This window comes from Suncus etruscus, chromosome 17 (genome assembly GCF_024139225.1).
Source record: "Suncus etruscus isolate mSunEtr1 chromosome 17, mSunEtr1.pri.cur, whole genome shotgun sequence".
In the NCBI taxonomy this organism is placed as follows: Eukaryota; Metazoa; Chordata; class Mammalia; order Eulipotyphla; family Soricidae; genus Suncus; species Suncus etruscus.
Window position 1 is genome coordinate 48,335,537 of NC_064864.1, and position 26,759 is coordinate 48,362,295.

Sequence of the window (26,759 nt, forward strand, 5' to 3'; positions counted from 1 at the left end):
CCCTGGCTTGGGGGACCATATGGGAAGCCAGGGGATCAAACCGTGGTCCTGATCCTTGGCTAGCGCTTGCAAGGCAGACACCTTACCTCTAGCGCCACCTCGCTGGCCCCCAGGTCTACTTTGATAGAAATCTTGTTTGTCCTTTCCTGATAACTAGAACTGTGTTATTGAACCAGCTGCATTTCTTTCTTTCTCCTGCAGGTCCTAATGAACATGGAAGACATAAAGGTCCGTGAAATGCAGATTTTTGACTACAGGAAAAAAATTGCTGAATCAGAGACAAAATTAAAGCAGCAGCAAAACCTTTATGAAGCTGTGAGATCAGATAGAAATCTGTATAGCAAAAATCTGGTGGAGGCTCAGGTAAAGAAAATATTTTTGCATTGACTTTTTGATTACTTCCCCACCTGGTTCTCATGCAGTGTCTGCTATCCTAATGGCAGAATTTAGAATGAATCAAGAAAGAAATCTCATGGTGCTTGCCTACAATGGAACATAAATCTATATGTATTGTCATGTTGCTTCAGATAGAAATGATAAAGTGATAGGATGTGAGGTTCCTGGCCTGCTTTTTAATTATTAGATAGAATTGTCATTCTTCTGATTCTCCTTTTTTAAGACTGCTAGGAGCCACTTTGATGCAAAGTGGAGCAGCAGTGTCTTGTCATCAAATTGAGGAGCTCTGCTTCTTAATGTCAGTGATCATGTTTGTTGTGTTTCCAGATTGTCTGCTAAAGTCAGGAATAAAATGTATGAATTAGGAATAACGTGTAGGAGTATGTGTGCACATCTGTAATATTCATTATGTATACATTGTATATTTTTATATATCATTAGAGTATTAAGAGTTAATGCTATAAAGTACTATAGGGGCAATGAGAATAGGATATAAAGGAATAGCTCGCTTGTCATTGGTCATTGCAAGAGATCATTGCTTTAAGAAAGTCTACCTTAACAGTTCTTGACGATGTATTGAATTATTGAACTTCCATAGGGATGGTGATATCTATTTCATTCACTTCCAAACATTTCTCCTTCGATTTTGTTAGGATGAGATCACAGAAATGAAGAGAAAGTTAAAGATTATGACTCACCAGGTAGACCAGCTAAAAGAAGAAATCTCTGCTAAAGAGTCAGCACTTGTGAAGCTACATCTGGAACAGCAGCGAATAGAAAAGGAAAAGGAAACACTGAAGGTACAGTTCTCACAACTAAAGTGATGGGCCAATAGCCTGTCTGTTCCACCTACTTGAGGTTGGCTTCATGCTAGCTGAAGGTAACAAGGGGCAAAGAGTGTTAATTTACACCTTGTTTAACCCAAAGCAAAGATCATTCCTGGTTTCTTTGTATTTGTTTGTTTGCAAGTTGGCTTTACCCCAAACCAAGATGTTCCCCAACTTTCTCTTTCTCTTTCTTTTCTTTTTTGATTTCCTGGTTAAAAGAGTTCCCTTTCTTTTCTTTATCATCATTTGAAAATTTTTGGTATCAGGAATTGGTCCCTGGGATTTTCAAAGTGATGATATTTCTTTGTCTTACCCACTTGCACCACTCCTCTGCTGGCACGTTCCAGTCCAAGCTGGAGTCCACTGAAAACAGGCCTTTTAACTCAAACCATTCATCATTGATATAGGACTAGTTATGGCTAACATCCCACTGATAATCAGAAGCAGAAGTCTGAGAAATGAACTCAGTAGTAGACCCAATGCCAGAAAATATGGAGCGGTCTCTTCAGCTCCTTCCTCAGTCCTTGTAGTTGGTGCTGACATTGCTGGCTTGGGCATTGCCAGGGTCTGGACCTCAGGCAGCTGCTCAGCCTTCCTCTTGTCCGCAGAGGTGGAGAGACTGAATTCCACTTCTCCTTCCCTGCATTCATAGAGCCGGAGAGTTTCAGGGAACATGATTTATTCTGGATTATCTCATATTTCTGCATTTTTTGGTGAAAAAATAGTTGGAGTAACTGGTTTTCACCCTAATCAGGATGACTTCTTTGCATGAGTTTTTGTCCCTCCTGGGCAGGAAGAACCTCTGGATTGGCCTCCTACCCCTATTTGTTCTCCAACCCATGGGGATTAAAGACCATGGGTCAGAGAGATTTTTCCTGCATGCACCATAGCTCGCCTGCCTGCCAGCTCATTCTGCTTGCAGCTTACTTATGGTGGAATCTGTTTCATATCCCTCACTTGGTGTGGATTATTCCCCTTGTCAGTATTGCTTCCAGACCCATGTAGCCCAATACTTTAGAGATTGGGGTGTGAGAATTTTCCTTCAAAGGAGAATAACAGAAGGTCAGGAAAATAAGTACTAGCACCTCCAGGTCAAGTCTCCAGACAGGTGGGCGTAGTCCCAGATGAAACTGGAGAGGGGCTCAGCTCACTCACGCAGGCTCTGATCATATTTGGGAAAGAGCACACCCTAAGTTACTTGGTCCTGTCTAAAAAGTGCTAGAGCTTGCAGGTTTCCTATAGTCCCTTTATTTCTTTCCACAACCCAAAGCCAGCTGCCTGCCTATATACCACCCTCTCTTTCTTTGTGCTTTCCATGAAATAATTGTGGCAAAACACTTGTCTATCTGTTGCTAATCTTGGCATGTATCCTGTGCATGTGACTTTTCTGCCAGTACTTTTATTAAGTACCAGATGCCATGTTTTGTGCTCATTTGGTTTGCTATCAATGAGATTAATAGTCCTTACCTCTCTGGGTTTAGAACTTTGCAGCCACTTCTGTAATAAATCACTTCTTTTCTTCCATTTTATTAAGACATACCAATTTAAAAAATATGAATGTAGAACATTCGGTGTCAACTAACATAATATAAAAAAATCTTTCCAACAACTCATACCCTTGCAAATTCCTTAAATATGTTTTACTATTCAGTCACTAAACCTAGTGTAGTTTTCTTTCCCTATCAGTCCAAATAGAGTTTTCTTTTGATTCATTGTATAATGAATTTAAAGAGGAATTAAGAGAATGATGCCACTCATTCAAAAGTGGATGGGCAGAGTACTCATGGATGCTCATGACCTTGTGTAGGAACTCTTTTCAAAAGTAAGATAGTGCAGCTGGCAGAGTGCTCATGACTAACCCAATCATCTCATGACTGACCCAGGTTCAATCACTGTACACCATCTGGTCTCCCTAACATTGCCAAGAGTAATTCTTGATCACAGAGTTAGGAGTAAGCCCTGAGTGCCAACAGATGTGGCCCCCAAACAAAACAAAAATCAACCTCCTCAAAAAAATCAAAATTTATTTATACAGGAGGTAAGATGATGCCTTGAATGATCCCAGTTCAATTCTCAGCACCACATATAGGCATCCTGAACCACCTGGAGTGGTTCCTGAGTACAGAGCAAGGCAGAACCCTGAGCTTACTCAGGTATAGCCAACCTTCTCACTCCTAAAAGAAAATCTACAAAAAAGAAATGTAACTTGATTTGATAAATCTCTCATTTCTTTCAGAGGGTATCATTGACCCTCACCTCTTACTTTCCTGAGTAGGTCTTTATACATAAAACTTCAAAGAACTATCATAATAATATTAAGTAAAGGGCAACAGGAATCTTATATTTGATATGGGACCGCAGAGTTGGCCTGGTGGTCTTGAAAAATGATTAAAGTATTTCTTCTGGAGTTGAAGTTATAGCACAACAGTAGGGCATTTGCTTTGCATACAGCCGACCTGGGATGGACCCGGGTTTGATCCCCAACACCACATATGGTCCCCCTAGCCTGCCAGGAGCGATTTCTTAAGTGTAGAGCCAGGAGTAAAGCCTGAGCAATGCCAGGTGTGGCCCCCAAACCAAAAATTAAAAAAAGAATTTTTTTTCCTGATCAAAATGAGGAAGCTTAGATTTGGACAGACTTTGTCATAGATTATAGGAAGATGAGTGTTTAGGATTGGAAAATAGTGTCACTCCCTTCTTTAATATTTCCCATGAAGTCAAGAATGAGGAACAGGACATCTGTTTGATATATGATTTGGGGTTATCCCAGGAAAACTTGCAATGATGCTTTACTGGGTAGATTATAGCTGCCATTATGTGTTTGACATTTTTTGTGTGGGGGTTTTTTTTTTTTTGGGTCATACCTAGCAATACTCAGGGGTTACTCCTGACTCTGTGCAGAGGAATTATTCCTGATAGGTTTTGGGGGATCTATGGGGTGCTGGACATCAAACCTGTTGGTCATGTGCAAGGCAAGTACTTGCCTGCTATACTATTGCTTTGGCCACACTGAAACATTTAAAAAAATGACAGCTTAATTCTTGAGTTTCAGACTTTTGACTCTTTAGCCTCAAATTTGAATCATATTCCATGTGAATCTCTGAACCATTGTCATTGGATGTTTGCTAACCAAAACCATGTATAAAAGGATAAGTTTTCTAGTGACTTTATTTCAAGAGATATTTAGGTGCTTGTAGAAAGTTCTACAAAGTATGCAGGCCCATCGTCCCTCCTGCAATGAATGACAAGGCCTTATCTGTTTTGGATGCAATGAGTGCATTTTGACAGGAAAACCTAATTTTTGACTTCTCCAAGCAGATAAACAATTTTCTATAAGAGATCATCCTCCACCTCAGTCATCCCCCATCACATTTCTTTCCCCATTTCAGTTGCTGCAAGGCTCTACTGTCGCCTCAGGATTCTAGACATTGTCAGCACATATTGTCCTGACAGAATGTCAATAGTTCTTTGTAGATGCCCCTGCCTCTGCGCTCATCTGCCCATTCTGTCCCCGTCTTGTTTCATCAGCAGGAAAGGAGTCATCTCATTTGGAGTGCCTGCCTTCCAGTCCTAACAAGCCCTCAAGTCTGGCTCATCACTTCCCAATCATCCCACATCAATCTGACATCCCTTTGATTCTTGGTAAATAATTCAGCAATAAATTCTCCATGTCAAGAGTGTAGTATCATGCTAGCAACTGACTTCTGGGCACCAGGGCCTTTTTACTTAGTGGGCTCTTTAGAATGACACAGATGGGAACTATCCCAGAGAGGGATAATGGAAGAAAACCGAGCCCCGTTTGTGTTGTTGGATGGAAAGAGGTGGTTTCTTTGGAACTCTCTGGGCATTGGCATCATGTATGCATGAGCCAATGTCTTGCCATCATGGGTTTTGTGATTTGCCTTAGGGCTTCAGCCAAATGTGATAATATATATTCCATCAAGTCATATCACATGACTGTGTAATTGTGGGAGTAATGATTAAAGAGTGTGTGTGCCATCATATTACAGTCAGTCACACTTCAATAGATGCTAATATGTTGGGTCCCACCTAGAATACTGTTTGATGGGCTTTTGGAAATACAGCAGTTGTTACCACCTTTTTCTAGGCAAGACAGCTCAGATTTATAGCTGCTAAATGCATTAGACCCAAGGTATTTTGTTGATGTTAACATTTGCTGCCAATGTCTAATGCCACATCTTGTTTACAGCCCATAAATTTATGACATGAAGAGATCACTCAGAATTTTGATAGATTATGGGAGGGGGAACAATAATAACATACACACACAAAATACCCAAACAACCACTCAGCAATGCCAAATGCATGAGTGGTTTTACATTTCAGACTGATACTTTTACACACCGTTGATTGCATTTTAATATAATAGGGGTTTCTCTGCGCTTTGCTGATGTATTCTGATCAGTTCTTAGCACTTAGGAACAGGGAAGTGAGTGTTGCACACCTGGGAAAATAAAAGTTTTATTAAAGAAAGAATGAGACAAACAGATATTTTATTGCTGTCTTCTCTGTCATCTTAAGTGATTACAGATACAGAAAGGCTCACTCTTCACTCCCTTTTCTAACAGGCAATCCCCCAAAGTGGTAAACACTAGACCAGTTCTTTTCTAGATTAGTGTTTCTTTTTGCTTATCCCTAGACCAAAACACATTTCATGAATGAACAAACAAAGTGACATAAAAGAAACCCTTGGTTTTATAGTAGCCGACTGCATTTAGTTTTGACATTGCACATCGATTGCTAGGTGTGCAATTATCTCTTGCTGCTCATGTGAGCTTGAGGTATGGAGTTACGGTTTCTTGTCTATGAGTTAGAGGCAGATCTCAACTAGAGTTGCCTTGACTTACAGGTGCTTACAAATATGAGGTTTCTTTTATTACCTTGGTGACATCTCTGGGTAGATGGAGGTGAAGTCCCATTGCATCTCTGAAGGAAAAAAACCCAATGTTTTATAATCATTGACTTAGTGCAAGCCATTGAAAAATTTTATATTCTCCTCTGTGATCCCAGGCATGGGGCAGCCAGGTTCCTCCTTCTGTTTGTCTCTTCTACGCTTAAATTAGTCTTTAATAACATTCATCATTCTCCGGGTTTGGGTCCTTTCAAAGACATTGTTTTATCCACTTGTGACTCCTCATTGCACATACAGTATAGTATGTGGCATGCAATGCCCCAGCTATCTTGACTTAATGGTTTTTGCCAGCCTTCTCTCCTGCCATTTCGTACCTCATATGCCAAACACTGGAAGTTTTTTGACTGGCAAACAACAGGAACTTTGTAGTTAGCATGCTGAATTCCCCTTCACCTACCAAATTCTCTGTGCCTGGGGAAATGGCAAAGACCCTGTTAACACTGACAGTTATCAATGAAAGATTGATTATCCCATCCAAACACCAGATTGAAAGTGAAACTCATTCCTGGGAGATTTCTTGTTCTCTTAAACTAGATTAGATGACATTTCCACACTTGTCATACCAGCAGATGGTAAATTCCTTAAGTCATGCTCATCTTTTATACCTGACTTTGAACTGGGTGGTGGGGTCACTGGCTTCAGAATCAAAGGAGCTGTACTGAAATATCAACTCCGATACTTCCAAGAGGTGTGATCATAGTGAGTCTTTTGGGGAAAAAATCGCCATGCAAAATGTCTAGGATCATGCTTGAGATTTTATTGGAGACCACAGTTATGTTTGGAGAATGTAAGTGAAAGTATTCTTGATGAGTAGAATTTTTCTTACAAAACTTACTAATCCATAGCTTCCCTTGCCCCATATTCTAATTTTAAGAGCCTCAGGGTCTGAACACTCTCAGGATGCTTCCCATCAACCCCAGCCCTATGACCCTGTGACATCAGTTCATTGTTTATATAGTAATCAAGATTCTGCCTACACTTGATATTTGGATACTTACAGAACTTATCTTCTCATTAATTTAAATTTTGCTGGCAATGAGCTTAATCTTTTTGTGTGTGATGTGATGGTGGTGTTTGGATCATTACAGGAAAGGATTCATATAGATCACACTCTACAACTGTCCTCTTCTTTGTGAAGAGTTTAGTTTTTCTGGTTAGTTGGGAAAAAAAGTGCTGCTGAATCACAATGAATCTCCTGTTACACATATATAGAAAAATGATTGAAATCCCTCAAGGGCACAACCCATAGAATAAACATGATCATTAAAAATGTGCATTGCTGGGATCGGAGAGATAGCATGGAAGTAGGGCATTTGCCTTACATGCAGAAGGACAGTGGTTAAATCCCAGCATCCCATATGGTCCCCTGAGCCTGCCAGGAGCGATTTCTGAGCTTAGAGCTAGGAGTAACCCCTGAGTGCTGCCAGGTATGACCCAAAAACCAAAAAAAAAATGTGCATTGCTTGTGTGTGTGTGTGTGTGTGTGTGTGTGTGTGTGTGTGTGTGTGTGTATAGCTTGTTTTGCTTGTGACAGTGATCAAACTTTGTTAAATGAAACATCTGAGGAAGGTTTAAGAAGAGCAACTGTGCACCTAAATCCGGATCTCACAGTCATGGTTTGTGCAGTTACAGGGTGAAATTGATTGTATCTTTTGCTCTTTGTCAGGCTGAGCTGCAGAAGATGAGAACACAAGCTCTGGAGACCAAACAGTTTATTGAAAAGCAAGAATCTGAAGAGAGAAAACTCTTACGGATCATTGCTGAGGCTGATGGGGAGAGACTGAGGCAAAAGAAGGAATTGGATCAGGTAGAAACAACTCCTGTACATAAACAATTGCTTGATCTAATTTTTAATGCACACTCATTCTTCTTTCAGCTTTCCCATTCAAACCACTGGCACAGCATTAAGCTGTGAATTGATTATTAACTATTTATTCATTTGTCTTACTAGTACCTACTATGAGTGTGTCACTTCTCTGGGCACTGAGAAGACACTGATCAATAACGTGTACTTATATACACAATAAATACTTGTCCTTAGGAAGTCTACCTACATTCTAGTATAATATAATCGCTTGCACACAAGTAAAATTAACTCCTCATTGGGGAGCTAAAAACTTAAATGCCTTCAGAGATCTTGAAGTTTAAAAAAAAAGCAGCTGGCTAGCATAAAAAAGTAAGTAGTGGAGGGACTTGGCAGGAGCTAGAGCATTATAAAGTGATTTAAACATAAATATTTAATTTTTAAAAATGGACTGGAGGGCCTAGAGCATGTAAGGTACTTGTTTTGAATGGAGTTGATTTGGATTCATTCTCAGATACCACATATGATTCCCTCAAGCCTGGACAGGAGTGATCCTTTGAATGCAGAACCAGTAAGCCCTGAGCACAATCAGGTTTGGCTCCCAAAACACAAGCAAGCCAGAAAAGGACTGGGGTAAAAAAACACAGAGCAAATGTCCATGGTCCAAGATTATTGGATGAGAATGAGGAGGAGGAGAAGGGGGAATAGAGGAAGAGAAGGATGGCAAGCATGGATTATTTGTTGCTTCTATTTCCATTTCCAATGAGTTTTCACCTTTAAAATCTTAAAGTCTGTTCCCAGGGCCTTGCCCATGGGGCACCCAGCACACATGAACAGTTGACATTTACATTGACCCAATGAATAGAGCTGCCAAAATGACAAGTGGGACTGTGATTCGCTTCCCTACCTTTCTAGGTCATCAGCGAGAGAGATATCCTTGGGTCTCAGCTTGTTCGGCGCAATGATGAGTTAGCTTTGCTGTATGAGAAGATAAAGATCCAGCAGTCAGTGTTGAACAAGGGAGAGAACCAGTACAATCAAAGAATGGAGGACATGAGAGTCCTTAAACTTGAGATCAAGAAACTTCGCCGAGAAAAGGGGATCCTTGCCAGGAGTGTGGCCAATGTTGATGAACTCAGGTAACTGGTTCCATGGAGCTCTAGAAATGAACATTGGTTTCTCTGGCTGGACACTGAAAGTCTCTACTGATCCTTCAGAACAGTCATTATATATTAATGTTTTTCAACACATTATGTTATTTTTTCATATTTTAGAATTTTTATATTTCAAAATGTCCATATTTTGAAATCGTATCTCAGTATACTCATTCTATCTCACAAAAAATGAACCAGTTTACTCTTAGGGACTATAAATAAGTACAAAGTATTTTTTAAAAAGGATTTTATACTGGGAATTAGACAGCTGAAGTAATAGCACACATAGTTAACATGCGCAAGGCTCTGAATTTGACACCTGGGCATGCAGTATGTTCTCTGGGACCTCCAAACGATAACAGCTTAACACCTCAAGTTGGAGCCCGATGTACCTGAGTACCAATGGATATGGTCTCAGTGGTCTCCAGCATTGCTAGATATAGCCCTCCCTCACTTCCCCCTTTGCAGTATAACTAGCTAACCCTAATTTACTCTAGTCCAAACTCTATTAAAAAGGCATCAACTTGATTCTGACTTTTAAAAAATTCAAGTCAAATCACAAGCACAAAGTCATTATAATTCAGAAAAAACTATTTTAACAGGTGCTTTAGAAATTCTTTAATAAGCCAGCAAGCATTAGATGGAGCATCAATATTTAAATTTAATCCTGGTAACATTTGCTCATCTTTTTCCTGGAATTACACACAGAATAAAAAAGGGGAAATTTAATTTTATCACTATTTGAAAACTCTGTTTCCTTAGAAGGCAGCTAGATTTTATATCTCACTTTTGATTTATCTTCTGCGACTTTCACTTTAGCTTCATATGCTTCCTTTTTAAAATCTAACATTATACAAGAGCTGTTTTCCGTTGGGAAAAGGCTCCCATGTATAGGCAGTTACAGGAAAATAAGGAAGAAGGCTGGCATTTTCTCATGAGCTCTGATTGTCTCCTAAAGGACTGGGAGATGAGGAGGATCTCTGACAGCTTTGGGACCAGGGATGTTGGGGTCGGCTTTTTCAATTAATGAAATTTAGAAGGTAGCTTTTTGCTGTTTAGATGTAGTAAATATATTCGAGCAAGGGAAGGTGCCACTATCAAAGGGGAATCAATATTTTTTTAAAGAGTTGCTCATATTTCAAATGATGAAAGTGATACAAATTCACTGTAAAAATATGGGAAATGCAGAAAAAATATAAAGCAGGTGTTAAAAAATGACTCACATTTCCTACTCAGAGATAACACCATTGGCATTTTGGAGATAAATGGATTCATACTAAGTAGCTATTGAATGATCTCCAAGGCCATCACTAAACCTGCCAGGCCTGAGTTATTTTCCTCACAAAAACAAATGACCATATTTGGCTCATTCCTAAGAATATTGATAGTTTGTTGATAACAGATTTTTTTTTCTTTTCAATGGAAGGACAACTTAATCAAGATATTGACTCAAGCAACCAGAAAGTCTAATTTCAGTCTAGCCACCAACGTGCTGTGTGACCTTGACCCAATAACCTAAATTTCCTATCTGAATGCTAAATGTATGGTTAAAATCAAATATTAAACCAATATACATGTACCCAATACCTCATGTACCCAATCTAAAGATGAGAACAAAATAAGCCATCAATCATGGTTGCTAATATTTTTACTCTTCTTTTCCCAAGATACTCTAGAAAATTGAAGTGTTAAAAATATGCTTTTAATTCTAAGCAGCTTGCTATGAGCTCCCTGTTGAGTGAACACCATGCAGTTAATTCTAATGGTTTGTCTTGCTAATGAGGGGAAGTTGTATTATTGGTTTAAATTAAGCAATTAAGTAAAAAGAGATGGTTGTATTAGTAATCTGCACACTCGAGCAGATGAGGACAGATAATATCCTTACTAGTGTCTGTCAGAGCAAGGACTTCCCTGCCTCCCAACGAAGTTTCTCCATGGGGACAGCCAGCTCACAGGGTTGAGTTGGAGATGACTTTAGCCAATACCTTACCTACAAGTAGCTTGAGCTGGAGCTAGTTCTTCTGCACTGAGTCAGCCTTTTTTTTAGTCCTGGAGCATGAGATAAAGTATTATGAGGGGCTGGAGAAGTAGTACAGTGGGTAAGGCACTTGCCTTAAATGTGCCAGACCTAGTTTCTAACTTCAGCACCCCACACTGTTCCCTGAAACCAGACAGGAGTGATCTCTGAGCCTAGAGCCAGGAGTAAGTCCTGAGCACCACAGGTGGCCCCCAAATCAAAATCAGCCAAACAAACAAAATAACAAAATATCACTTTTGCTTGGTGCATCTCAATTCTGGTGTGCTATTAGAATTAACAATGGGGGGACCCGGAGAGATAGCACAGCGGCATTTGCCTTGCAAGCAGCTGATCCAGGACCTAAGGTGGTTGGTTCGAATCCCGGTGTCCCATATGGTCCCCCATGCCTGCCAGGAGCTATTTCTGAGCAGACAGCCAGGAATAACCCCTGAGCACCGCCTGGTGTGGCCCAAAAACCAAAAATAAATAAATAAATAAATAAATAAATAAATAAATAAAAAGAATTAACAATGGAACCGTCAAACCTTTGAAACCCAGTGCTAGACCAATTAAGGTTAAATTCCCCCGGGGAGGTTTCAGGCAAAGGTGTGTATGGGCATAGTGTGCCAGGTGATTCCAGGTACAGACATGCATCAGGGCTGGACACTGGCACAAAGGCATGCAGGCTCCTTCACCCATGCCACCTTGATTGGTGTCAGGTGAACTAGCACCTGTGCCTTACTAGCCTGCTGTGGTGAGATTCAGGCTGTATCTTGCTGCTGCTATTGAGAAGTTGGCAAACAAGAACAAAGTCCTTCCTTCCTTCCTTCCTTCCTTCCTTCCTTCCTTCCTTCCTTCCTTCCTTCCTTCCTTCCTTCCTTCCTTCCTTCCTTCCTTCCTTCCTTCCTCCCTCCCTCCCTCCCTTCCTCACTCCTTCCTTCCTCCCTCCCTTCCTCCCTCCTTCCTTTATACCTTCCTTCCCTTTCTCCCTTGCCTCTCTCCCTCCCTTCTTTTCCTCCCTCCCCCTCCCTTCCATCTCTCACTCCCTTCTTTTCTTCCTTTCCTCCCTCCTCCCTTCTTCTATCCACCCACCACCCTCCCTCCTTCCCTCCCTTCTTTAATTCCCCGTCCCTCCCTCTCTCCTTTCTTTCTTCCCTCCCTCCCTCATTTCTTCCCTCCCTCCCTCCTTTCTTCCTTCCTTACCTCCTTACCTCCCCTCCCTCCCTCCCTCTTCCTTCCTTCCCCCCTTCTTTCCCTTTCTTCTTCCGGCCTTTCATACTTCCTTCCTTCCCTACTTCCCCTTCCCTCCCTCCTCCTCTTTACTTCCTTCCCTCCCCCCTTCCTTCCTTCCTTTCCTCCTTCTTCCTTATTTTTCTTTCCTTATTTTCTTCATTTGTTCCTTATTTTCATTCTTCTTCTTCCTTCTTTCTTTCCCTCTACCTCTCTTTTCCTTGCTACCCTTTCTTCTTTTCTTTCCTTCTGCCCTGCCCAGCCTGCCCATTAGGAGTTACTCCTGGTGTTGCCAGGGAATCATGATTTGCTAGGGATTAACTTCAAGCATCATCTCTCCAGCCCTCTCTAATTAATTTTTATATATATTTTTATTTTGATCATAGTGGCTTATATAGCTTTCACATTAGTATTTTAGGTACATATTAACATTGAATCAGGGGAATACCCACCACCAAATTTGTCCTCCCCCACTTCCTCGTTCCCTTTCTGCAATCCATATCCCCCACCATCACCCCCCAGGCTGCTAGAGTAGGTGGTTCCTCTTTGTCTAGCTTACTATCAGTGATCATACATCTGTTTCATCCTGGTGCCCTCCCTTGTTTCTCCCTCTATTTGAGAGACTAACCTGGATAAATCGAGTTATGTGGTTTTGATTGAGGGAAAGAAAGGCAATAGAATGGGGTAAAGATTAAGCAAAATAAATAAATAAAATATGCAGAAAATGGGCAGAGTCCTTCTAGTGGCTATCAGCCTCAGTTTGAGAGAGGACATGAGAAAGGAAATTGAAACACCATACAATACAAAAATAAACGTCAAATTAAATACCCAGTGAGCCCTACAGCAATAAAGAGAAGCACCACACAATAGTCTCGGTTCTGAATTCAAATCATGCTGGAGTGCAAAAAGAAAGAGAAAGATAAGATTAAAATAATATAAAATAAAAAAGGAGACATCAACTTCAATATCTATACCAAAAAAAGATGTCAAAAAACAATCAATCAATCAATAATATGTGGAAAATGATTATTTTGTGCCTTTTTTCTTCTTTTTTCTCCCTGCATAGGCACAGTAATTATTGGGGATATTATAGAGGGAATTCCCTTGGCCTAGGAGATACAGGATTTTTCCATCCCTGAAGTATACTGTCATGGGATTAACTATAGACTCCTTGCATGATCATTTACTCTCCCCTTGGTGCTTTTGTGGTGTATGGAAGACTTCTGCTTCGTCATGGATGGTAAAATCAGTCCTCTGTTTCTAGAGATCTTAGAGACTGTGCAGCTCAAGGAATGGAGCTTATGATGAAGGCTTTCTTTGTGGTTCTAGCAGTTCTGCTTCTTCAGTGTTGTTTTAATTTATCTTCTGTAGTTGGTGTTCTTGGTCATTATGTTGCTCTTAGGATGGAGCCTGGGACAGTGTCTTTCGTTATGTTTTTGGAAGACCCATTCACTTGTGGTTGTCTCAGTCAGACCTCTGGAATTGGAGATCTTGTTTGTTGAACAGATTGTAGACCAAAAGCTAGGTTAGAACTTTTTGTTGTTGTTGTTGTTGGTCCCGGGATGCATACTGTCTAATCCTGGTTTTAACAACCAGTCATCTGTATATAGCAATCTTGGTTTTTGCACAGATCAAAGGGTGACATGTCTTCTGATTTTGTCTTATCATTGGCTAGTGAGGAAGGATAACTTTCTCTTAGATCGAGTTGTTCCCATTTCCTCATTGTCAGGTTATCAATTTAGAACTGGCATACGTTGGCGTCAGAGCAGTATTATGAATGCCCTGGAGGGGACTTGGTTCCTGGAGCTGTTGTGGAGAACTCTGTCGTTTCTATGTCTGGAATCCAGGAGTCAAGGCTGGATGGTCGGTGCCTATCTCCCTGGAGTCTAGGTTGGTTCCCCATGACATACATTCAGGGTTGGAGATGTCCCTGTGTTGTAAAAAAGTATAAGTTCTTATCCCTAGTAGATAAGAACTTGTTTTTACAGGTAAAAGTTCCCCTATTTTTAATATGCCTTTGCAGGAAGAAGTGGTGCTACATTAAATTGCTGGTGGATTTGGGGCTGAAGAGAGAAGAAAACAGACCCATGACAAAAACGAAAAGTATATATGCTCAGACTTATCTAAAGAAAAAAGAGTTTCTTGGGGCCGGCGAGGTAGCGCTAGAGGTAAGGTGTTTGTCTTGCAAGTGCTAGCCAAGAAAAGATCGCAACCGCGGTTAGATCCCCCAGCATCCCATATGGTCCCCCCAAGCCAGGGGCAATTTCTGAGCGCTTAGCCAGGAGTAACCCCTGAGCATCAAATGGGTGTGGCCCGAAAAAACAAAACAAAACAAAAAAACAAAACAAAAAAAAGAGTTTCTTAAAAGAAATAAAAAGGATTAAATAAAAGACATAATTAAAGGAATAAAGTGGGGCTGGGAGGGATAGCATGGAGGCAAGGTGTCTGTCCTTCCTGCAGAAGGACGGTGGCTCACATCCCAGCATCCCACATGTTCCCCCATGCCCACCAGGGGCAGCTTCCGAGCACAGAGCCAGGAGCACCCTCTGAGTGCCGCCAGCTGTGACCCAAAAGAAGCACAAAACACATCAAATAAAAAAAACTAAAAGTAGAACAAAAGAAAACAAAGCAAAACAAACAAACAAACAAACAAAATGAACCAGGGGGGGAAAGAAAAAAAAAACAAAGAAAAAGAGAGAAAGTGATACAGGAGATTACTTTACATTTGGGGAGAAACAGTATGAGAGGTAGTGTTATATAGGTCTATACTTATGATGATAGTATAGGCTTCCCCATTGTCTTTTGAGATTTCCTCGTGAGTTGTGGGCTCCACGCAGGGAGGTCTTGGGTAGAGTTCTTGCAATGGGAGTCCTTTTGGAGCTAATCTGGTATTAAGCCACAGTCCACAATAGGGAGAGGTGATTAGGAGGGCCACACTGCATGAGTCAGTCAGGGTGTTGGTTGTATTTTCTTGCCGGGAATGAGGTGTGAGTTTGAGTGGGTGTCTCCTCACTTGGTACTGCTTCATTGGTGTAGGAGGTTGGTTTTGATGCCTATAGGTTAAGAACTGAGGGTGAAGAGTTATAACATGGTGAGAATATCGGGGATTGGATTAAGGGGTGAAGGGATAGTCAGGTTTCTGAGGGGGGAGAGGGGATAGTACATGGGAGGGGTTATATAGGGTATAGGTATGGATTATTTGTGGTTTAGGTTTGTCTCTTAAGGAGGATTCCTATCTCTGTGTGCTCCTGCCCCCATATAAACATATAGAAGTTAGCTTAGGTATATATTAATGTAGAGAGGTGGGGAGGGCAAGAGATACGCTGAGTACAGAAAGATAGGTAGGTATAGTACTTGTAAGGAAAGGAAACTAATAAATCAACTTTTGGATATGTATAGGTTTCGTGTCTTGAGTACTAACCATTGTGTTAGTGAGGTCTATCTATATAGGTGTTTACCCTTTGCAGTATTCTTTCTTTCCTTTCCTATAGAGGAGGTAACCGTGTGGTTTTTATTTGACCTGGATTGAATTGATGGTAATGGGAGAAGAAGGTGGAAGAAGGAGGAGACAAGAAGGGAGAAAAGGGAAAACAAAACAGAACAAAACAAACCAACAATTAAACAACAACAACAAAAATAATATGAAGTAATGAGAAGAGAGGGTAAAAGAGCAAGGGCATGTTAGTTAGCTTGAACGTGTTTGATGCTTAGGCCCTATAGTAAGAATCTGTAGGTCAGTTGTTTCTTCGGTGATCTGGCTCGTCATGCACTTCAGGTCCTAAAAGAAGGCATAATCTAGAGATAAAGAGTATGTTAAAGAGTTATATCTGGGGGCCGGGTAGGTGGCGCTGGAGGTAAGGTGTCTGCCTTGCAAGCGCTAGCCAAGGAAGGACCACGGTTCGATCCCCTGGCGTCCCATATGGTCCCCCCAAGCCAGGGGCGATTTCTGAGCACATAGCCAGGAGTAACCCCTGAGCATCAAACGGGTGTGGCCCAAAAAACCAAAAAAAAAAAAAAAAAAAAAGAGTTATATCTGGACATTTTCATGATACAAGCTGAGTATGGTGCCTCGTGTGACTCAGCACCGAGGTACCACCGTAGGATGTTCACCCTTTGTATCCAGGAACCTCTATGGGCAGAAAAACTGAGAGGTTATTTTACATGTGGTAAGGTTAAGGCATTCAACCATAATGTTTTGAAATGTTTCCATTGGAGTCAATAATTTCCCACCGTAATCTTTACCTGTATTCCAGTATAAGATCCCTAGTAAATTATTATGGGCCTTTGTAGTAAAACAATAATTACATAATTACATACCTGTTCTCTCTACGCTGCTGTTTCTGCTGTTGCTAGTTTCTTTATGATATAATGTGTAGTCAGGCTTTGTGTTGTTTCTCTTCCCTTTGTTTTGGGTTCTACTTCCCAGTATATGGTGATTATTACAGTGTTTGAGCTTTCTATCCTGTTATTTAATCCTGGGGTTTTGGTTTTGCCTATTCTAGGTACTTCAGAATAGTGCTATCATTCTGTTTATCTTTCGTCTGCTGGCTTGCTTCGTTTAACATAATATGTTCTAGGTCCATCCACGTTGCTGCAAAGTCTGTGATAATATCATTTCTGACTGCCATGTAGTATTCCATTGTGTATAGATACCACATGTTAATGATCTACTCATCTGTTATTGGACATCGAGGTTGGTTCCAAGACTTGGCTATTATACTGAGTGCTGCAGTAAATAGTGGGGTGCACACATACTTTGGATGAATGTCCTTCCAACTTGGGGGTAGATACCTAGGAGAGCAATTGCTGGATCAAATGGCAGCTCAATTCTGAGTTCCTTTAGCACTCTCCAGACTGTTCTCCATAGGTGTTGGACTAGGGGGCATTCCCACCAGCAGTGGATGAGAATGCCTTTTATACCACAACCCCACCAACAGAGATTGTTTCCATTATTTTTGATGTGAGCCATCCTCACAGGTGTAAGGGGGTATCTAATTGTTGTCTTGATTTGGATTTCCCTAATGATGAGTGAAGGTGAGCATGTTTTCATGTGTTTGTTGGCCATTCTTTGGTTTTCGTCAGAGAAGTTTCTACTCATTTCATATCTCCATTTTTTTATGGCTTTGTTTGGTTTTGGGGGGCTCAGCTTTCTGAGTGCTTTGTATATTCTAGATATCAGCCCTTTATCTGACATGTTGAGTGCAAAGATTTTTCCCATTCAGTTAACTGTCTTCTTGTGTTAAGTAGGGTTTCTTTTGCCATGCAGAAGCTTTTTAGTTTGATGTAGTCACATTTGTTTATGTTTGATGCTAGAGTTCTTGCCATTGGTGCTCCATCCTCAAAGACCTTTTTGATATATAGCTCTTCGAGTGTTCTGCCTAATTTATTCTCAATAAACTTTATAGATTTGGGTCTGATTTCAATGTCTTTGATCCATTTTGAGTTGACTTTTGTATAACAAGTGAGGTATGGGTCAATTTTCAATTTCTTACATGTGGTTTTCCAGTTGTACCAACACCATTCGTTGAAGAGACTTTCTTTGTTTCATTTCAAGTTCTTGGCTTTTTTGTCAATTATTAGTTGGCTGTATATCTGGGGGTTTATGTCTGGGAATTCTGTTCTGACCCATTGGTCTGAGGTCCTGTCTTTGTTCCAGTACCATGCTGTTTTGATCACTATGGCTCTATGATATAGTTGCAGGTTAGGTAAAGAGATGCCACCCAGCTTCTTGTTTTTCAATATGTGTTTGGCTATCCTGGGTCTTTTGTGGTTCCAGATGAATTTTGTGATTGATCGCTCTAATTCTTTAAAGAATGATGTCTGAATTCAGATAGGGATTGCATTAAATCTGTATAGTAGTTTGGGTAGGATAGTCATTTTGACTATGTTGATTTTACCTACCCATGAGCATGGGATGTTCTTCCACTTCCTTAGATCCTCTTCAATTTCTTTCTGAAGTGTTTTGAAGTTTCCCTGGTATAGGTTCTTCACTTCCCTTGTAAGGTTGATTCCTAGGTACCTAATATTTTTGGATACTATTTTAAATGGAATTGTATTTTTAACTTTCTCTTCAGCTTCGTTATTTGTATAAAGAAATGCTACTGTCTTTTGTTTATTGACTTTGTAGCCAGCCACTTTGCTGTATTGGTTAATTGTTTCTAGGAGTTTTACTGTGGACTCTTTAGGGTTTTCGATGTATATCATCATATCATCTGCAAAAAGAGATAGTTTGAGTTCCTCTTTCCCAATTTGGATTCCTTTGATTCTCTTTTCTTGCCATATTGCTATTGCTAGGACTTCTAAGATTATATTGAATAAGAGGGGGGAGAGTGGACAGCCTTGCCTAGTTCCTGACCTTAATGGAAATGCTTCTAGCTTTTCACCATTAAGGATAATGTTGGCTGTGGGCTTTTCATAGATAGCTGTAACTATCTTGAAGAAGGTTCCTTCTAACCCTATTTTACTGAGTGTCTTCAACATGAAAGGGTGTTGGATTTTGTCAAATGCCTTCTCTGCATCTATTGACATGATCATGTGGTTTTTGTATTTCTTGTTGTTGATGTGATGTATGATGTTGATTTATTTGCATATGTTGAACCAACCTTGCATTCCTGGGATAAAACCCATTTGGTCATGGTGTATGATCTTTTTGATGAAGTGCTGGATTTGGTTTCCTAAGGTTTTGTTGAGTATCTTCGCATCTATGTTCATTAGGGAGATTGGTCTGTAGTTTTCTTTCTTGGTGGCGTCTTTACCATCTTTGGGGATGAGTGTGATATTAGCCTCATAAAAGGAGTTGGGGAAGATTCCTGTTATTTCGATGGTTTGGAAGAGCCTGTGGAAAAGTGGTAGTAAGTCTTCTCGGAATGTTTGATAGAATTCACATGTAAATCCATCTGGACTTGGACTTTTATTCTTAGGGAGTTTCTTAATTACATCTTCAATTTCCTCTGAAGTGATTTGTCTGTTTAGGCTTTCTAGGTCTTCCTTTTCCAGTCTCGGAAGATGGTATTGTTACAGGAATCTGTTGATTTCTACTGGGTTCTTTAGCCTAACTGAGTATAGTTGTTCATAATATGATCTCATGATATGTTGTATTTCTTGGGGTTCTGTTGTAATCTCTCCCCTTACATTTGTGATCTTACTGATTTGGGTGTTTCCCCTCTTTTTTTTTTTTTTTTTGGTAAGTTTTGCCAGTGGTTTGTCTATCTTGTTTATTTTTTAGAAAAATCAACTCCTGGTCTCATTGATTTTTTTGTATTGTTTTCTTAGTTTCTATGTTGTTTATTTCTTCTCTGGTTTTTATTATTTCTTGCCTTCTGGTTGTGGTTGGATTTCTTTGCTGCTGTTGTTCCAATTCCTTGAGATGATCCTTTAAACAGTTGATTTTGTCATTTTCCTCTTTCTTGATATAGGCCTGTATTGCTATGAGTTTCCCCTAATTACTGCTTTTGCTGTGTCCCACAAATTTTGACAAGTGTCTCCTCGTTATCGTTTGTCTCAAGGAATCTTTTTATTTCTTCCTTGAGTTGCTCTTTGATCCAGCTGTTATTGAGCAGCATGTTGTTTAATCTCCAGATACTAGTTTTTCTCCATTGCTGCTTCTTGCAGTCAATTTTGACCTCTGTTGCATAGTGATCTGAAGGTGCTTCTAATGATCCTTACACTTGTGGTCTTGTATAGGTTAGATTTGTATCCTAATACATGATCTATTCTGGAGAAGGTTCCATGAGGGCTTGAGAAGAATGTGTATTCTGTTTTCTGGGGGTGGAGGGCCCTATATAAGTCTATTAACTCTAGATCTTCTAATTTTTCATTTAGGGCTCTTATTTCTTTGCTATTTTTCTGTTTGGTGGATCTGTCCAGTGGTGATAGTGGGGTATTAAGGTCTCTTACTATTATCACATTTCCCTTCCTGTGTTTCTCCAGAATAGTGAGCAACTGCCTTACATATTTTGCTGACTCTACTTAGGTGCCTAAATATTGATCAGGGTTAGTACCTCTTGACCTAGTGTACCCCTGATTAGTATGTAATGACCCTCTTTGTCTCTGATCACTTTCTTGAGGTTGAATGGAATTTGGTCTGATAAAAGAATGGCTGTCCCTGCTCTTTTTTGTTTTCCATTGGCCTGAAAGATTTATTTCCATCCTTTTATTCTAAGCCTATACCTGTCCTGTACTTTTAAGTGTGTTTCTTGCAGGCAGCAGAAGTCCGGTTTATGTTTTCTAATTCAGTTCTCTACTATGTGTCTTTTAATGGGAGAGTTTAGTTCATTAACATTTAGGGAGATTATCGACAGAGAGGGCTGTTGTGCAATTGTGTTCTGTAGGGTGGTTGTTACAATCGGGGGTTTGGATTGTGTAGTTCATCTCTGAGTATGTCATTTAGAATCGGTTTTGTTTGCACAAATAATGTAAGATTGTTTTTGTTTGAGAATGTTTTTAGGCTACCATCTCATATGAATGAGAGTTTTGCTGAGTACTGGAAATTTCTTTCAATCAGTCGTTTAAATATTTCATTCCACTGTCTTCTTGTTTAAATTGTTTCAAATGGAAGATCTGGTTTGATTCTTATGTCCCTTCCTTTGTACTTGAGGTTCCTTTTTCCCTTATTGCTTTAAGGAGTTCATGTTTCTCTCTCTCTCTCTCTCTCTCTCTCTCTCTCTCTCTCTCTCTCTCTCTCTCTCTCTCTCTCTCTCTTTGCCATTTGGATTATTATATGTCCTGGTGTTGGTTTATTAGGGTCTATTTTATTAGGGACTCTTTTCACTTCCTGGATTTGCAAGGAGTCTTTTATCCAAAGGGTGGGAAAATTTTCTGCTATTATTACCCTAACTACTTGTTCTTCCCCTTTCCCTGTTTCCTCCCCTTCTGGTATACCTACAATTCTTAGATTATTTTTTTGTCTTTGTTCATTAAATACTGGACTTTTACTTCAAGTGCCTTACCTCTTATTTCCTTGTTGGTTTCCTGGTCATTCTTGGTTGGCTGTTTTCCTTCAAGTACTACTATGTGCTTCTCCATCTTGTAATTCTGCTCATCTGGCTTTTTACGGTGTCTGTTAATTCCTTTAATTGCTTTTGTATGGAGTCTCTCATATTCTATATCAGATCTTCTTTAATTTGGTTAATTTGTTTCTCCATGGATTTCCAGTACTTGGTGGCGACTCTCTCATTTCCTGTACCAGGGCTTGCATTTTCTTTCTCATGGCTGCTTTTAAATCTTCATCTCTTGGATCTGTGCGTTTTGGTGGACTTGGGAACTTAGTAGCAGTTCTCTCTGTATCTCCAGCTGTTAGGGTCCTCCTCACTCTACCCATGTTTTTATTGGTGTGGCTTGGAGAGCAGTGCCTTCCGATTTTGGCCTGCTTTTGCTCCCTGTGGTGTGGGGCTGGGTCACTTCTCTGAATTGCAGCTCTGGGTGGGACTGTTGAGTGGGCTGGCTGAGGTTTGGCCTCTAGAGTGCCCTATAGCGGAGCCTGATTAGTTGCTGCCTCCTCTTGTTGCCAGTCAGTGGAGTACCGCACTTGGCCACAGTAGTGGAGGGCGCTGTTGAGCCTGGCTCCCTTGTCCTCCCCAATGTGGAAATTAGCGGAGCTCCGCCCCCTCCACGCCTCTGCTGGAAGCCTCTCCCACCTGTAGTTCCTATCCCGTCCCAGGGGTGCAGAGACAAGGTGGGGCAGGGGTGGAGACAGAGGAAGGTCTCCTACTTGTCTGCCAGCCCCCGAAGCCTCAGGGATGCGATTAGGGGAGGGGCAAAGGCGGGAGGGGGGGAGGTCCCCAACGTCAGCAGTTGCCGGAAGCCTCAGAGACGCTACCGGGGCGGGGCGGAGATGGGGGGAGGTCCCCTACTTAATTAATTTTTAATATAAAGATGTGTGTATGTAGCTTTTTAAATATATGATATTCAAATGGATACCTTTGACTATTTTTGAAAAGAAAGTTTTATCTTATTTAGGCAGGAGCTTTTTCACATGCAAAGAGAATTCTTGAAGGAGAGGACACGCTGCCGAGCCCTGGAAGAGGAACTGGAGAACCCCATGAATGTGCACAGATGGAGGAAGCTTGAGGTGAGTAATATCTGGCAGAACTTCCTCTCATCCCCAAATCTCCACTTTATTCCTCCCCCCTTTTCTTCCTAAAGTACAATAAGAAGTACAGTTTATTTATTTATTTATTTATTTATTGCTTATTTGGGGGCAAAACAAAACCAGCAGTACTCCGGGATTACTCCGGGCTTTGCACTCAAAAATCATTTCTGGAAGTCTTGGGGAACCATATGGAATGCCAGTGACTGAACCCAAGTTGGCCACTTGCAAGGCAAACACCTTCCCCACTGTGCTATCACTCCATCCCAGGAGTACAGTTTTATTTACTACCCTGCAAACTGTCATCTAAACTATAAAACAGAATCAAGTGTAAAGTGGATCATTCCAGAACTAGAATGTTATTTAAGTTTTGTTTAAAAGAACCTTTGGAAAAATCTTTTCAGTCTAAAGATCCAGTGATAAGTGTGAACTGACCTCGGCAACCAACATCGGTTTTGCTGGTTCAGGAAGGTCATGCTCAGCCCTGTATTCTTCAGTTCTCAGTCTTGAATTGCTCATTGCATTAAGCCAGGCATTTTCCAGCTGGACTCTATCAGTTTTCAGCAGACTTTGCATCCTTTTATTTCTGGCAGGAATTCTGGTGTTTTGCAAACTAACCCTGTTTCTGAAGTAGCTCTTGGCTAGCATTGTATTAGTCAAACTTTTTCTGTTAGAATTTATAGATATGGCTATAATCTCATGGATAGGTGTTAGATGATGAATGTGGTATTTACTGACTTTCCTGCTTGTTACACAGTGCCACCAACATGGCAGAGAACATCTGAAGACAAGTTCTATTTATTTCAGAAAGATGGTCAACTTCTATAAGCCTACCTTAGCCATCATGAGTGTGGAAAGGGTCTCTGACTGAGTAAAATGAGGGAGCCGGGAGAATCTAAGGAAGTGACATAAACAAGAGCAGGGTAAAGAAGAAAATCAGCCAATTTGGCTTTTGTTTTTCAATTTTATTTTTTCCTTTTAATGAAGAGAGCATTAAGGATAATGCATTATAAATTGTTATGTAAACACGAGGCCTGAATTTTAACAACATCCAATGTTGCCAAGTGAATGTGCCAAATCTAATCCCAATATATGGATATCAGTTGGCACTATTCAGGATTTCTTAAGCAAAGTCCAAGTTAATGGGTTGAACCCTCTTTGTCCTCCACACCATTATTTGGTCCTTCACTTAATTTGTCCTTAAATACCACAAGTAGTGCAGTTTACAACAATATGGAGATGTCTGGGGAAGTGGAGCTGAAGATTTAAAAATTCGTTTACTGTAACATTCGTTTATTCCATGTGTTTCCAAGCAAATCTTTAAAGTTTCCAATTCCACATCAATTTCTATTAAAAAAATTGGAAAATAGAGGCACTGGGAGGATGTTGAAAATATTTAGCTGCTAGATTAATTTAAAATGTCAGTACAGTTGGAAGTGTCGCTTTGGCTCGAAGTCTAGAGGACAAATTATCAATTTATAACTGTAGCTCTTGCCTGAATTGTACATAGATAGCTACTGAGGGCACATCAAAGCTTTACGGATTGATAACTCCATCTGAGAGCTAAATGCCATGATCGTGTTCTGTTGACAATTATTAGCTGAAGTTCATATCATAGAAACCTTCTCCATCATAGACTGTAATGACTCTTCCTGTTGGCAAGTACCAAAAGAGAAGGATTCCTTTTGTGAGGGAGGGGATAATACCTAGCTGTGCTCAGGGCTTACTCCTGGCTCTGGTCTCAGTGATCACTCCTGGTGGGTTCACCATATGGGGTACTGGAGATAGAATTTCAGTTGGCTGTCTGCAAGCAGGAACTTTATCCACTATACTATTGCTCTGACCCCCATAAAGAGAATTTCTGAAGCTGAATGAGCTAAGGTTGGGCTTTCCAACCTCTTTGATCCACCTCCATCTTACTGGTTAGCCCTTTAGTCTTGTGTGGTAGGTCCAGGTTGAGAAATGCTGAATTAGGGAGCCCTGTTTTTTTCTACAGAGTTTAATAATTTAATAACCTCAGACCCTCAAGTTGTCACACCTAGATTTGAATTCAGCTCTATTCCTCACTGGAATAGAGAACAATATTCTGAGCCTCAGTTGCTTAATCTGTCAGAGTGGGAAATTAACATCTGTCCTGGACTGTCATGAACTTCAGATTTGATGATGTAGTGTATGGTGTTTGCATAGTGAATAAGAATCAAGGATCTTGCATAGCATTTATTACCATTGCTATTGTTATCATTATTAATACAATTTCTGATGGTGGCATAACAATATTCATTTTCTCTTGATTGGTTAGAGCCACAAGATAAGCCTTCTTTGTTATGCCTTTTTGGTGGCTTCTACTTCTCTCTATACTGGGTTAGGGGTTGGCAATAGATTTTGATTAAACTATGATTGTTTTACTTCAGGATCTCAGTCCTTTGAAACATGACTCAGCTGTTTCATTTTTTTCTCTCACAGGCCAGTGACCCCAGTACCTTTGAGCTGATAGAGAAAATCCATACCCTGCAGAAGCGTCTCATCAGCAAGACAGAAGAGGTTGTGGAAAAAGATCTGGTCTTGCAGGTAACCTTCTCATTTCCAACTCTGCAAAGCAAATCTCTGGGTCTGGTGGCACCCCCATCTCTGGAGACCTCTGTTTCAATCTCACCAGTCTTACTGGGTAGCACTGCAGGTCCCATTTTTAACTGTAGATGGCAACAGTGGCTCACACTCAGAAAACAAACAGCTTGATTAATTGGTCTTTTATGCTTTCATAGCTTATATTTCAAGAATTCCAAAGAATGAAGTTCAAGGCTAGACTGACTGCACTGGGTAATGCAAGCTTCTCCCCCTTCTCTGCATTTTTGTCAGATTCTTTGAAATACCTTTCTTCATATTTCATACAACGTTAAATGCAATGATTTTGATGTTTAAAATAAGCTTTCACATAAAGCACACATCATCTGTCCTCTTGAAGACTTGAGAGAATGTGATGGTGAGGGGTGGGGTGGGAAAATTGCTCTTTGAGAATTTTATGGAGTAAATTATACTGAAGCAGTGAAAGATGGGAGTGTCTTTTAGTTGACAATAATTTCTTAAACTGTGGATTGAGACCTCATGGGATTGTGGGGTTGTTAAAACTATAAAACTCTATCAGGAACAGTACTGCAGCACTGTAACCACAGGACAGAAATCTACCCCAGAAAGCTCTCTTCATTGAGGCACAGTGGTGGATGGGAGGCAAACTGGAGAAGGGGCATTGTTGAAATACAATCATAAATAATTTGTAGTTTCACAGTGACTAATTTTTTTTTTTTAAAAAGAGTTTTTGGAGAGAAAAGAGCTGGAAGTTACAGCTCACCTCATGAAGCTCACCACAAACAGGGATGAGTTTAGTTAGAGAAATAACTACGTTTTGAACTATCCCAATAATGAGAATGTATGAGGGAAATAGAAAGCCTACGTGTTGTTCTATATACTTTATGGTATCAGGTCTGATATCAAGGTCTTTAATCCATTTGGATTTTACCTTCGTACATGATGTTAACTGGGGGTCTATGTTTTTTTTAATAGTTTCAGTTTTTATCTTTGGACTATATTTGTGTGGTGCTGGGGATCGAACCCAAAGATTCTGCATGCTCCTGTCCTTAGAGCCCTTCTCTCCTAAGTCCATAGTTGGTATGTGTATGTGTATACACATTTTTTGTGTATGTAAACATTTTAATGGGATTATTAAGTTACTGACCCTACCCTGATTGGTGATTGTGCCCTACTCTAGGGTGTGACCTGGCATTCTGCTCCCACCCTAGGGTGGTACCTGATTTTGCTCCCACCATATAGTGGTATAGCTGGGTCAAATGGGAGCTTAATTTCCAGTTTTTTGAGGAATCTCCATATTGTTTTCCATAAGGGCTGGACTAGGCAGCATTCCCACCAGCAGAGAACGAGAGCTCCTTTCTCCCCACATCCCCATCAGCACTTATTGTTCTTGTTCTTTGTGATGTGTGCCAGTCTCTGTGGTGTGAGATGGTACCTCATTGTTGTTTTGATTTGCATCTCCCTGATAATTAGTGATGTTGAACATTTTTTTCGTGTGGCTTTTGGCCATTTGTATTTCTTCTTTGAGAAATTGCCTGTTCATTTTTTCTCCCTATTTTTTAGATGGGGCTAGTTAGATGGTTTATTCTTGTTATGTTCTGTCAGTAACTTGTATATCTTAGATATTAGCCCCTGTCTGACAGGTATTGGGTGAATAATTTCTTGGACTTTAAAGTCAGAAAGTTCTGGTCTTGAATCACTTCTAAAACATTACAACTTGACTCTGGG

At 40.4% G+C, this 26,759-nt stretch overlaps 1 protein-coding gene across 1 annotated transcript in view; it reads left to right on the forward strand.

Annotated features, from left to right (window-relative positions):
* The window catches only part of CFAP58 (cilia and flagella associated protein 58), a 131,633-nt gene that overhangs the window by 53,306 nt on the left and 51,568 nt on the right, over positions 1-26,759 (forward strand). Inside the window, exons 10-15 of the mRNA XM_049790426.1 lie at positions 202-363; positions 1,050-1,196; positions 7,823-7,963; positions 8,876-9,099; positions 22,319-22,430; positions 24,912-25,016. Coding sequence (XP_049646383.1) covers positions 202-363; positions 1,050-1,196; positions 7,823-7,963; positions 8,876-9,099; positions 22,319-22,430; positions 24,912-25,016 — 891 coding nt within the window. The remainder of the gene's footprint in view (positions 1-201; positions 364-1,049; positions 1,197-7,822; positions 7,964-8,875; positions 9,100-22,318; positions 22,431-24,911; positions 25,017-26,759) is intronic.